The sequence below is a fragment of the Protopterus annectens genome, chromosome 2.part0 (assembly GCF_019279795.1).
Source record: "Protopterus annectens isolate FY-2018-M chromosome 2.part0, PAN1.0, whole genome shotgun sequence".
NCBI lineage: Eukaryota > Metazoa > Chordata > Ceratodontiformes > Protopteridae > Protopterus > Protopterus annectens.
The window spans coordinates 1,158,313,610-1,158,328,546 of NC_056728.1; the positions used below are offsets into that span (position 1 = coordinate 1,158,313,610).

At 39.0% G+C, this 14,937-nt stretch overlaps 1 protein-coding gene across 1 annotated transcript in view; it reads left to right on the forward strand.

Annotated features, from left to right (window-relative positions):
- Positions 1 to 14,937, forward strand: part of SEC31A (SEC31 homolog A, COPII coat complex component) — a 1,704,034-nt gene that overhangs the window by 1,330,268 nt on the left and 358,829 nt on the right. Inside the window, exon 23 of the mRNA XM_044060384.1 lies at positions 1,852 to 1,938. Within this exon, the coding sequence (XP_043916319.1) occupies positions 1,852 to 1,938 (87 nt within the window). The remainder of the gene's footprint in view (positions 1 to 1,851; positions 1,939 to 14,937) is intronic.

Consider the following 14,937-nt stretch of genomic DNA (forward strand, 5'->3'; position numbering starts at 1 on the left):
ACTCATTTGTCCTCTCCAAAGTAAATACAAAGCAAATTTAAGAGTAAATCATTATGGTGGAATCCAAATATAAGCAGGCTCTGTAATACAAGGTCACTGCATGTAAAAATAAATTTTAACTCATAAGATGTTAAAAACTCTCTTGCTGAACTTAACAGAGTTGGTGGTCAACAAGAGCAGAGTTAGGAAAAATGACTCCATAAGAAATATTGCTGTTCCAGGTAAAAAGGAGGTACAAGTCACTTCTAAGGCATTTGTTTTTTGGCAGAGCATTATTTATCATGTGTACATCACCATAGATTTGGTGAAAGAAGTAATTGTTCCCATTCAACATTGGCTGTTCATCACAAGTATTCAAAACTGCCTTCCTTTGCAGGTTCTGTTTTCACTGGCTGTGTAGTGATAGTTCTTGGCAGCCTGTAAGTAGGCCTTGTGTATACTGGATTTACGTAGGAATAAAAAACTGACTATTTTTGCAAATAAGGCCAAATTCAGAATATATTTTAGGCAAAATGCGATGCAACGCGTAATTACATAAGAATGCCAAAACTCAACAAAGATGTTTGTGCAATGAGTTTGAGAAGGTAGGTCATTTGGATGAGAGAGAGAGAGAGAGAACTTCTGCATTCTGTCTGAGCTGTGCATGGTTTGGCTTATTCAGCCCCATACCCGTACGGTCTGATAACCAGTTTGGTGTTTATTACAAGCTCTTCCCGGTTTGGCTTATTCAGCCCCATACCCGTACGGTCTGATAACCAGTTTGGTGTTTATTACAAGCTCTTCCCAGTGACCTCACTTTAAAGACAGAGATGTAGTTTATAGAAATCACACTGTAGCATATACGTTACTAAATATAAGCATGTGTATGAGAGGTGATGTCTGACAACAAGCTAGAGCACGTTATTCCTAGCTTTGTTCCCATCAAGTAGTCTGCATCCATTGGTATCACCACCATGGTGTCTAAAACATGTACAGATGTTCTTGAGCTATATTGTTTATAAAGTAAGTCCTCTGTTAAAGCACTTGCATCTTTTCTCATTCTTCAGCAAGTACTTTAAGATGACAGCACCTTAATTAATAAATGTGTGTGAAACTTGGCTGTTGAATCTGTCTTTTTGTAATTGAGTTTGCATTCTTTGTTTGCCAGTTAGTTCTTGATCTATGACTGTGAGTATAATTGAAGGCAGACAGTTTTGTACAGCTCACATACCCAAGTTAAAATTCAATAAAAAAAATAAATCTGATGTTATGTCCTTCAGTATTGTACAGTACCCAAATGTGCATTTTCTAAGCCAGGGGTGGAAAGTGGAATTTAGGTGACATTATTTTCTTTGTAATTTTTACTTCTAGGCAATAGGGATTCATTGTAGATGGTTCATTTTGGGCATGCTGCTTACCTGCCTACATTGGCAAATTCATTCAGCTTTCTAAATCATATACCTCTCACTTGGGAAGAACTAGAAATTCAAGTTTCAGTTCACAAAAAGTTCCATTCTGTGAGTTCTGTAGAGACTGTGTTATTAACTTCATGATGATTATTAGGTGTTTTGCCATTTGGAATTGTTGTATTAAGTATGACTACTCAGTTGGTAATATGGGCAGAACATATGGGTGTATAGGACGTGGAGAGTAATGCATTTGATTTCAACATCTCAAACACTTCATTTAGGTATAAATAAGTTAAAAATGCATTGTTGCATGTTGTTTTTTTTTTTTTTTTTACAAATGCTGTATGTCATTTTTTTGTTTTGCTTTGTCATTTCTGTGTAACATGCTTTGCATCTGTTATTCTTTTTTACATGTTTTTTTTGTATTTTGTTTGTTTTTTCTTTTGTATTTTGTTCACTTCAGGCTAGAGTTGCCCCCACAGTCACTTCCTGGAGTAACCAAACCCCCACTGCCCTCCCCAGCCATCCATCGCCAGCCTCTGATACACAGGTAGAATACTATTACTTACCGTCAATGAAAGTTTTCTTGATTGCTGAATATCATCATTGTTTAAGTTTTCAATTTCTTCTATATGATTTAGTTTGATCAAGCAGATTTATGAAACATGATTGGTACCATAATGACTAATGCAAAGCAGAAAAACAGGATCTGTTAATGTGATAAAACAGTGGTAGAAATTAGATTTTTTTTCTGGCATTAACCTTCAGAGTTATGTGGACAGGGAAATGAAATGGCTTTTCTACCTTATAATGAGCAATGTTATTGCCCGTATTTCAGTCATTTTCAACTTCCTTAGTTAGCATAAGTAGAAAGAGGGGTAACCATTTGAAATGTTGGGACCCTCTAGAGTGAGTCCCGAAATGTAGAAACTGAATGGCTAAAAGACTGGACTTGTGTATATACCATGTCTGAGATGCCATTTCACAGAATATTCCATTTTCTCTGAGGTATGGCAATCTTGGAGTTCATATAAATTTTGGAGGTGTGGGGCGCTTGACCCCCCCTTTTAAAATGAAGTTTTAAGGAGAAGAGCGATTTTCAGGATTCACGGTTCTCCTGTGTTTTTTAGCCTTTTATCCAGCTTTTTGACGCTTGGCATTTTGTATGCTGACTTTTTGATAGGGAGCTAGAAAGAGGGCTATTATCAGCAAGAATAAAGGAAACTGAAACTAAAAAAACTCAGTACAGGGAAAATTCCTGGAAGTGGTGGAATTCCAGTAAAAGTATGGAAGTGGAAGGAATAGGAGATAGAAGTCTGACTAGTACTTTTTAACAACATCTTTTTAGGTGGGGATCTGCCCTAGACTTGCAAGGGAAGATCCTGTTGATCCAGGGTCCTACAGACCCATCTTAATACTGAGTCATGACTACAAAGTCTTGATTTTGGCTTGGGATATTGAACGGAGGCAAAACATCCACAGCATTAAAGTCCTTATGATTCAAAAGGATGCATTGGACAATAATAATAATCTAATGTTAATAAGTTTAGATGTCAAACTAGTATTTGACCGAGTGAATTGTGAATCCATTAAGAGATCTTTCAGGCATCTGGGTTTCCTGAAAGTGGATAACATTAATTAGTATCACCAGAGGAACTCAAGCTGGAGGGGGGGGGGGTATAGGGTAAGCTGTCTGAAGTGTTGAGTCTTACACTGGAGGAGCAAGACAGGGCTATCCAGTTTCAGCATTACTATTTGCTTTCTATTTTGTGCTATTAGCCAGAGACATAAAGCAATCAAATATAATTAGATATAAATGCAGAAATATTTATAAGCAAGTACTGTTTTTGCAGACAGCATAATTGTTACCAGTCTGGAACATGACATAAAAACATATAGTCGATAAACTGAAATATTTTACAAGCATAGCAAGATATAAAGTACATAAAGCAAAAACAAAACACTAGCAATGAATTATGTCTGAACACTTGACATAGTATTCCTTTTTTATGGTCATGATAAGGTAAGAAAATTAGGAATTTGGTTGAAATGGGATGTTGAGCAAGCAGCTAAAGAAATGTGGGGAAAATGGTCTAAAGATTATAAGCAAGATAAAATTATGAAGATGATTTTATGGACATTGGCAGCAAGATACAAGTGATTAAGATTTTTGGTCCCATTGTTTGTTTATGTAGGTCAGGCTAATATTTATCAACCAGGAGATCAGATATGGAAGAATATAAAAAAAGGAAGCTGAGGACTTTTGAGATAACAAAAGAGAGTGCAATGGGGAAAACAATTCTTTTAAAGGAACCTGGTGATTCAGAGGCCACACAGCTGAGGGTAATGTATTTGGTTCAAGTCTCACAATATATGCCCAAATGAAAGGTTATGATAGGCATGGTGTTTGAGGCAACTATAGGATCATACAACTGAGATATGGGAAGATTTAGGAAAGGAATACATAGAGTGTCATTTACTGCTTTATATGCATGTTTTCACTTTAAAGGGAGTTGCACCTTGAACAAATAGAATAGCCCCAGTAGGTTGTACTATCTACCTATATATATATATATATATATATATATATATACACACACACACACACACAAACACACACACATATACATATATATATATATATATATATATATATATATATATATATATATATATATAATGAAAAAAGCACAGGAGAAAATGTAATGAGCAAATGAAAAAGAACAGAGAACTGAGATTTTAGAAGCAGATGGTAAAAGTTGATGAAAAAATAAAATTGGATGAGTCTCTACAAATGTTCGGGTTACTGAACTCGGATCATCTTGCATGTAAAGGTCTAATGTTAAGAGATGAATGAAGATGTATGGGGGTTAGATAGTAAATTTGCTAAACCACAAAGATTGTTATTGAGGCCAGAACAGAAATGACAGACTCGAAGAAAGTAATAAGTTAAGCATATAATGCATTATTAGAGTTGAGAAGGCAGTTCAGTGTAAAGTAAAAATAGCTCAGAGTGAACAGAGATATTACAGATGATCAGTGGAGGGAGTTTTTTGTACCCCAAGGTATGCAGCTAGTTTGAGAAAGTGTAGAATTTTTACATGGAAATGCTTGCATAAATATTTCTACACCCACATTCCAAGCATGAAAAAATATTCCCACAGGTAAGTATTATGTGATGGAGATGTGATGGTTCAGAAGGTTGTTCTTGTGAGTATGCATATTTCATACAGGTAAAAGGCAGTCAGTCTGTAACTGTTACACACTTAGCCAATAGACAGTTACCAAAGATTACTAATGAACCTTGTATCTGTGAGGTGAACAACTATTATGCCTGTTCCCAACAACTTATGTTAACTTCCAATCTTGGGAATGTATGGAGTTGCTGCAGTGCAAAACTGCATTGAACAATATTCAAAGTCTTGCACTTGGGAGAGAATTTAACTTCATATTGAGATATTCCTTATTTCTGCGGTGGTGCAGCGGTAGCATTGTTGCCTCACAGGAAGAGGTTCTCCCATTCGATTCCCGGCTGGAGTGCAGGGAGTGCCTTCTGTGTGGAGTCTGCATGTCCTCCCCGCGGTTGGGTGGGCGTTCGAAAGACATGCATAAATGGGCGTGCCTTCGTTGAAGGTTGAACGTCGAGCTGGCACCTCAGCATTCGTGAAAATCAACTGCCAGTTGTTAGCAGACCAGAGTTCCGCTGTGGTGACCCCTAACCGGGAAAAGCCGAAATACAACAACAACATTGAGATATTCCTTATTGAGTTGGTATAAAATAACATGCACTAAAGAAGCAAAAGTGTTGGTTTCTTTAGTGTTGATAGTAGCTAAGAAAGCCATAACTAGAAAAAAGGTATTGAAAACATGCCATCAGTGAGAGGTAAAAAAGATGGTTACAGAGATTAAAAGTACAGAACTGAGAACCACTAGAGTTAGGAAACAGAACTCCCTGGTAAAAAAAAATGTTATGAGTGGGATTCTGCAATGGAAGTGGAATTTTATGAGGGCATAGACACAGAACAAGTACCTAAGATGTAGATTTATTTAATAAATGTGATTTTAATACAACTACTGGTTCAGTTTTTAAATTATGTAATATAGTGATAATAAAATAATTCACAAACTGTATTACAAATTGTTAATTTGTATGTTTACATGTTTTTGTTTAAGGAGCAATGTTAAATCAACTTGGAGATCAGAATTAACTAGAATAATTGTATGTGATTTATGAATCTGCATGATTAACAATGGTAAGCTTTTCAAAGTTAAATGTAAGCAGTGGTTGTATGACATGAAGTTGGTCTGTTAGTATTATACACAATTATAAAATTGGTGCATCAGTAATCAGTGCTGAAGTAAGTGCACCATGCAGAGGGGAATGCACGTTATATGACAGTGTTCATAATAAATGCCCCCTCTACTGTCTTTAGAATGAATTTGTTAAAAGTTGTGATAAGTAAAGTCAAACTTTTCTGGTTCACTGTGTATATGCTGCTAATGTTTGATTAGCAGAATACGTTAATGACCTTTCACTGACTTGATCATAATATAGGCCTCGTATAACACTTTAGACTCAGAATCTAGAGACCTGACTTCAAAGGCCTTCTGCACTGGGTAAGTGTGAGATTTTCTCTTCTGATATCTCACTTTATGCACATTCCTGACATTTCTCTGTTTCATACAGGCATATATGACCCCATCTGACTTGTGTCATGATGTTGGTCAGGGTGAGGCGGACACACACACACACACACACACACACACACACACACACACACACACACACACACACACACACACACACACACACACACACACACACGCACATACTTTACTGCCAAATGTATATTTCTGATCCTGAAGTATATTGGAAATTTCCCTTGTTCAGTGATTGTTTTGCTGTCATCAACAATTCACAAGTCAGGGCCTACACTGGCATTTTGTGCATTGCCTTTGAGAAAATGCACAACACATACTGTCACATGAGTCCGTGTTTCAAATCAGCCACCTGGTGGATTGAGAAGCTTAAGGCTTATAGATAAGGTCAAGTAGGATGAGTGCTTTGGAAGATGGGCAGCACTGGAACTATAAGGTAGAATTGTCAAGAATTGTTATTCAGGTTCCTTGCTCCTGAGAAAGCCTTCTGCAGTGTCCCCCTTCATTCAGAGTAGAATGCTATGTTGACAGAGCATCCCTGGGGATTCCTTTTTAATCTGAGTCGTAATAGTTTCCAGACATTGAAGCACACTTAGATTTTTTATTAGCTAAGGAATCTAAAATTTTGAGCAAAATTGTTATTTTCCTTTGTCAGTTTAGGCCTGAATTCCTTTTCTCAGTGTCATTATGAGATGCCAACTCCTGACCTGCCAAATGTAAAAATGCATGCATCCAAAAGGATTTAAGAATAACTGAGTTGAACCTATACTTAGTAACACACCTAACATCTTTTTTTTTAGAGGTAAAACTCCAACAAACCTGGATGGAGGACTTCACTTTTCACTACATCCCTTACTTAAACATGCTAACTCAGTGATTACACAACTGTAGGGAAACAATAAAAACCCTGCAGGGGTGAAAACACCAGCTACACAGATTTAACTCTTCAAAAATATGTTTGGGGACTGGTAAATTCAAGGACGCAGGATTGGAGATTTAAGTTGACTGCTTCCATGTTAATCCAGTGTAATTTTGGCTATGCTGATGATTTAACTAACGCAACAAGCTTGTAAATGAGCCCACATCAGTTCACATGACTTACAGTTCTCCTTTACGAATGAACTGAGTCAGTCCATTTAAATCCCTTTCTGGTGCAATGTTCTCTTTAAGCAGGCTTCCCTAGAACTGATTGAAAACATCCAAACAGAGCAGACACCTTGCAGCAGTAATACTGAGTATCCTGCAGCACTCCCTTTAGGTGATTGGTTTAGCTTGGAGAACCACTACCAAAGATAGGTGGGTTCCATACATAGTCTCAGATGGCCAGACATTAGACGTGTTATGTCCTTTCCCAGAAAAAAATTCCTCTCAGGCACCTGGCATTTTCTACGGATCTGCTAATAGGTCCAATTGCTGTGACCATAAAATCTACTTTTCCTTGAGAGAGACAAAGAGAAAGAAGGGTAGAGGAATCTCTTCCTGCCTTTTCTTTGTTCCCCTGGTGAGAGAAGGAGCACAAGTATATTATTTCCTGAAGATTGCTGATCACCAGAAAACCTAATAACTGCTTCATAGGTGACAGCTTGAAATTTGTGCATATAATCTGCTCATTGTGACTTGAGAGAAGGAGCAGAGTGTATTGATTCCTGTCTATTTCTGGTTGGACAGCGAGTGTCTGTGCTTAACCTTCCTGATTGGTCTAGTTGCTATTCAAGGTATTTACCAGGAAAGGCTACAACTAGCCTACAGACCCTTTCATCATCTGGGACAATACTGTGGATCACCAAACAGGTTGTGGCCTGCTTCTCATCTTGGGATTGGTGCTAATGTTTTGCTTCTGGTGAGAGAAGATGCAAAGAAGGATTGTATCCCAGCAGAGTGAAGCTGTAGTGAGACCAGCTGTAGTAGAAGTCAGGCCGTAGCAATTCATGCGACTCCCTTCTTTTCATCATTCTTGACGAGCTAATTCTTTGTTTTGTGTAAATACTGCTTGATTTGTTTCTAACTTAAGAATATCTACCTAAAAACTTCATCCATAAATTTTCAGGGTCTACATATTGGTTTCCTCTCAAGTGTTTGGCTGTACCCTGTACAGACGCACATACCTTGAGTGACTTTTTCCTGTAAAAGCACAATTGAAATTCTCCAGTACCTAGTTGCACACAGGATGACTAGTTTGTAGTCACAAGCACTGCCCCAGAGTTGTAAACCTAATACTCCTGACATTGGTTTTTATTCTATTCTATATACTCCAGCTGTCCAATCAATTGAAAAGGTCTGTTGCCATGGATATGAACTTTCCCACTATCTCAGTACTCAAACTGATATGGTATGTGAGAGGTGTATTTACACAATGTCACTTGAAGCAAAGCTGTCACATAAAAGTACTCCTAATGTCATTAAGGTTGTCAGTAGTACACACGCTACACCCATCACGCACAGTTCAAGCAGACATATAGACCCATGTATGCTGAGGCACTTGGCTGTAACCTTCCTAGACCACAAAGACCTCCTAGATGAAGCACACATAACAAATATCCTCAGCAGTCCCAAATGCATTTTTTTCAAAACAATACCCACATCAACACATAGAGCCACATCTCATGGAGCTTCTACCTCTAAGCTCATAAGGCAAGCTACCACACAGTGCAGCATTCTGGTCATTGAAGACTCCGTCATGGGACACACTGATGTCTCTCTCACCAGGCTGAGTAAGGAGAAAGTTGGGGTCAGTTGCTTATCAGGGGCTAAGATCCCCCCCCCCATTACGCATCCACTCAGGTCATTGAACCACAAGTACCAGTATGACTCAGTCATAGTCCATATGGGAGTAAATGATCTGAGACCCACTTCCAGACTGTATGAAGAGGGACATCATGGAGCTCTTGAAATATGTGCCTCAGGCTGGTACGAGCTTGGAATTGAACATCATTTTACCTTCTCTAAGGATGATGCCACAACACGAACAAAAGATGATTGACTTTAATAATTGGCTTAGTTTCTGGTGTCATTCTAAGGTGGTGCAATATTTGTTAGCTTGGAAGGAGATGGTCAAAAGACCACGCTGCTTTGCCAGGGATGGTCTGCACCTCTCCCCTCTAGGCTTTTGAATATTAGCTAAAACATTGTCTTCCCCCATAGTACCTTTTTAGGCAATGTGAAACTGAAAGTACTTCCGACATAGCAAGTCAAAACCAAGAAAATCTAAAGGTATTACTGCTTAATGCAAGGAGTCTACACAAAAATCTCCTCCACTCCGTAGGAGCTCTCTTCACCTTAGGGAATGCTGATTACAGTGCAGTCACTGAGACATGTTTAAAGCCACAGAGAGCAAATCAGCATTGCAAGGTTATAATGCCTTCCACACATTTAGACCAGCTACTACACAGACCGGGCCTAAAGGTGGAAGTGTCTCTATTTATGTCAAAAATAAATGTACTTCAAGGCTGGTTAAACAGGACAATGCACATGAGCTGCTCCATGTTCAAATCACCACATGCAAAATCCAGTACCACTTCCTTGCAATCTTTAGGTCCCCTACTATGACCCAGGAAACCCATACCATGTATTTATACTTATTAGAAACACGCACCATCCAGCCCAATACTATATTCATGGGTGACTTTAATTACCCCACTATTACCTGGGAATCCTATATGACACCAAACATACAGGCACAAAGATTCCTGGATTTTGTAAACACAAACTCCCTGAACCAGATAGTACACCAACCAGGGGTGCAACCATACTGGATATGGTCATCACTAATATAGGATAGTGCTGCACACCCCCTAAGGTAATGTCTTCCAGGGTAAGGTCAAACCATAAAATGGTCTCCTTTGAAGTAAAAATAAAACCTGGAATATTCAGGAACTACTCCAGTGCTAAACTCCTGCTATTAAGTGATAACCTGACAAAATTTCAAGCCCCCATAAACCCTCAGAGCACTGCTGCCTATGCAGAACTTTCACAGAGGCCGTGTACAAGCATGTTAATAGCTGCTTAGAGTCAGCTGTACCCATCAGGAGGAAGTACAGAACTAGCTCAAAAAACAAACCGCCCTGGTGGAATCACAAAGTCAGTATGCTGTATAACAGAAGGAAGAAAATCATGTCAAAAATTAGGAGGTGCAGCACTTAACAGGATAAAAGCACTTTCATCAAACTAAACAAACATTGCAAAGGACATGTAGTCTACCAAAGCCAAATTTGAGGTAAATTTGGCCTCCCAGGTCAAGGACAACCATAAGGCATTCTTTAGCGATGTCTGCAACTTCACAGGCAATGCACAGTTGTGTGCAGAGCTCATTGTAAATGGAGCCACCTATACTGAGCCAGAAGACATAACAAACCTATGGGCCGATAAATTCACTTCCAACTTTATCCCTCTCTCCCCTTCAACCTTCCCTCAGGAAATACCATCAAATATAACTCCACCTGCTCTCTGTAAAGCCAAGAACACTGCATCAATGGGACCAGACAGTATCCCAGAATGCCTTCTACATTGCATGAAACATGACCTATCAGGGCCTCTGGAATTGCTATTTAACTATAGCCTCCAAACAGGCTTCATGCGTCATGAATGGAGAACTGCAACAGTCATCCCTCTGCGCAAAGGTGTGCCATCTGCACACCCTGGAAACTACAGATCCGTCAGTATCACTAGTGTTGTATGTAAAGCCATGGAAAGAATCATCATGGAAATGATCAGTAGTGATATAGTGAACCTCCAGACACTGGATCCATCCCAGTTTGGTTTTGTCAAGGGCAAATCATGCTTGCTCAACCTGGTGGACTTCTTTGAGAAGGTCACCAAAGCAATAGATGAGGGCAGAATGGTTCACACTGCCTATCTTGACCTGGCCAAGGCATTTGACAGTACCCCTCTCGGGTATTGTTGACAAACTCAAGAGGTTAGGTACAAACTCGTATGTCACCTGTTAGATAGCTAACTGGCTCACAAACAGGACCCAGGAAGCTGGAACTGGGGAGTCAACCTCTACAAAAAGGCCAGTCACAAGTGGTGTCCTTCAGGGGTCCGTCCTTGGACTGCTCCTTTTTCACATTTACTTCTCTGAATTCAAGGCCAGTGTCAGGGGTCTCTGGCTAACTAAATTTGCAGACGACTGCAGATTAGGAGCTATCATTGAGTCCCACACTGACACAAATGTTCTCCAGGAGAGGATGACACAACATACATAGTAATCTAGCCTTTGGCCATCACGTCTACAGTAGTGAGGAAGTTATTCTATGTTGCATAACTTATTAAAAAAAAGTATGGCTTCTAATTCCAAGGAGGTCATTGTTCCACTGTATTCAGCATTCATCAGACCTATCGAGTACAGTGCCCCCCTTTGGTATGTACATAACCAGGCATATCCAGCAACTGGAACGTCCACAGAGGTTCCTCACTAAAAAAAAAAACAAGGCTTGAGTAAAATGCCCTACGCAGGCCACCTCAAGGCTCTATCCCTATATTCTGCCTCCTACAGGTTTCTGAGGGGAGATCTTTGCCTGACACACAGGGCATTGTCATACCCCACTCTGATGGACCTGCTGCATATTCACAAAACAAACAGCACCAGAATTACCCGTTCTAAAGGCTTAAACCTTGCCTGTGATATAAATAGGACCTGCTGGAGAGACGGGTATGTATCCCAGAGATTACCCCATGTCTGGAACAGGCTCCCCATTCATGTGAAGCAGCGTTCTTCTCTAACCAGTTCAAGTGCAGCTTGTGCAATTTGATGGGGAACAAGAAATTCATCCGTGGTTTGGCACCTACGTCTCTAATGGATACAGGCAGCTGTAATCGGTTTATCTCTCAGGCCCTAAATTGTAAATTTTTCATCTCCCAAGCCCCTGCTTACACTTATCAGGGGTATCAGAACTTGTCAGAGATTTGGGATGCATGGCTAGGCCTTTGTGGTCGTTAGCCTAGTAAACACCTATGAAGTGGAAGACACTAGTCCTGTCCTGGGTGCCAGCGGTTTCAACAAGCATATACCATATGTCACGCTGTCTATAATGATTATTTAAGATTTTAGGTGATTACTGCTGCAGGGCACCTGGGTGGTATCACTGGACATGATACCATTTGGCACATCATTGTCTAGAGTTTCTACAGGATGTTTCTTTGGTTTACTTTGAGTGGACTTTACTTTCAGTGCACAGTGTTTTCTTTTGGTTTCCTGTCTTCACTTGGTGTGTTTACTAAAGCAGTTATTGTTAAAGTCGCACCTTAGAGGAAAACTTCAAGGTGAAACTGCACACTGATCAACAGCTTGAGCTGTCCCAGAGTGAAAAAAACAGTGAAACAAAGCCAGTAAAAGTTTTCCATTTGGGTAAAATTCAGTTACTGGATAAAAATTACAATGTATGCATGCCAGCAAAGAAGAAATTTGGGGAAAGTAAAAGAAGGGAAAAATCTTCAAAAAGCAGTTCAAGTTTCAGCTTTGGTACAGGAGATGGCTTTCAGTAATTTAGAGGAAAAAATAAACCACATGCACTCAGAGTTGTAAAAAATAAGTGAGACACTGAAGGAATATATAAAGTCAAATGACAAAAGACTAGAAGAATAGTAGTTTTAACGATCTAGTCAGGTGAATTGATGAAACTGCAAAAATCAGAGGTTGAAATTAAGAAAAGCATGGCTGAGTATAAGGCTTCTAGGAAAATAGCCGTTTCAAAAATAGTAGAGAAAATGAATTTGTCTGCTGTACCAGGGAAACTGGAAGGAGCCAACTGTATTGTGTGAAAGTACAAATGAGCAACTGGACTGGTGTTCCACAGCAGGATTTATTAATTGAGATAGGCACATTGTGTGTATGCTCTAAATCTGCCCATGAGAACGCAACCAAGACCTATATTAGTAAACATGCAGTCATGCTAGCAGGGGGTGGAGGGTTGTTACACTTGACAAAACCATGACAGAAGGGAGAAATATTAAGAAATGGGGGCACCAGAGTGTTTGGGGAAAATGATTTTTCATTGTGCACCAGCAAAAGATAAGCAAGTTTGCTCTAACAGTCGAGGAATGTTGAGAGGCGGGTACGAGATCAAAACGTCTTTATCCAGCTATCTTTAGATTATTAATTTTTTTTCCTGGAGGATTTTTGTTGCAGAACAGGTTAAGGAGGGAAAAAAAAGTTCCATCTAACAGAGTGAGCTAGCAAGTAGAAAGGGGACTCTCTTCTGACAATAGCAAATCCCATGCAAAGACTCTTAACGGATGAACCTTTTCCATTTTTCCAAAGGAAAATACCTGAAAGACTCAAAAAGCACAAGAGTTGACTAGAAGAATCAGGAGTACCTTAGACTTGAGCCAGAGGCTGGTATTGGAAGATACAGATGGTCAGCAAAGTTATCAACATTGTGAAATTAGTGAATAAATGAGAGACTGTAAAGCATCATTCCTGCTGGATATGGGAATAGACATGTAAAATGTGGCTTTGCAAGTAGAAAGACTGGAATTTGCATTACTGTTAAACTGATTTGTGAACTGTTAAAGATATATACCCCACTTTTTATCATTAATGTTTAGAAGGAGACTGGAGAAGTAGCTGAAAGTAGAACTGCTTTATTCTTATTAGTATTTGTATTGAATTTCTGATGCAAGTTACATGTTAATAGTAAAGCAGTTTTTTTGTTGTATGCAGTGAGGGGTTTGTTAATTTCAAAGTTGGGGAAGGTTTATCAGTGATTGTGTTTGTTAAAGATATTAAAGCAAGAAAGTTATTTTTCTTTGTTACAGTGTAATGCCTGGATACCTTAAAACTAGGCAAGAAAAGCTGAACAAAAGTAAAGTTAAGTTACTATAATGCAGTAATCTAGGCTGCTTGGGAATGGAAAATGTTTTGATTGAATTATGATTTGATTAAGATAATTTCCAGTGTCTTTCCAGATGGATATCTAAATTGATTTTCTTGGCTTAAGCTGTAGACAATTGTTTTAAGTAACTATTCTTGAAAAATAAGATAAAATGATGAAATAGATGGAAATGGTGCATGTCCTTCCTTAGATCACCATTGTAGGATTCTGAACTGTTGGGTTATCTCACTTAGATGTCCAGCAAGCGTACTAAAGTCAAAATGTTTCATAGAGCCATCCATCCAATGTACAATATAAGCCTGTGGGCATAAGGTTGCATAAACAAACATAAGAGCATAAATCCTCAAGACCTGTAAGTCTGTTCTATGCACGATCATTGGTGCCATTGGACTTCACTGCTTCAGATAAGTGCCCATTAGAGAACTATCCTTTATTTCTTTTAATTGTGTTGTTCTAAGAACACTTGTCCATCTACCTACTTAATTGAATAAACTTCTTGAAACTTCAGCAAGGCATCTTTATTCCATCCAAAAAGAGGGGAATAGAGAGAGAGAGAGAGTCTTCTAAATCTGCTAGCTAAAGTGATTTTTATCTGGACTAATCCTTTGTACTCTGGTGCAAATTACAGTAACTGGGCTTGAGTGGATAAAAATGTTCACATGAACATCTATATTTAATTGAAAGCTTTGACACATATCCAATAATTAGCTCAGATCAAGTACCAATAAAAGCCAAGATAAAGATACAGGATAATGAAGTAAAAATGAGATGCTGACATTTTCCTACTTATCTGTGAAAGAGGAATTTAATGATTGGGTAGTGGAAATTGAGAGTTATGGAAGATGTAAATTTATTTATTTAACATTTGTTTACCGGGAACGTCCGACATGGAATGAAACCAGTTTTCAGCGGAGGCCCAGGGAGAAACGCTCCAGATGCATGTCTTTGTGATGTAGGAAGAAACCGGAGCACCCAGAGGAAACACACAAGAATGCAGGGAGGACATGCAGACTCTAGACAGAAGACACCCCAGCCAAGAATCTAACTGGAGAACCTCTTGC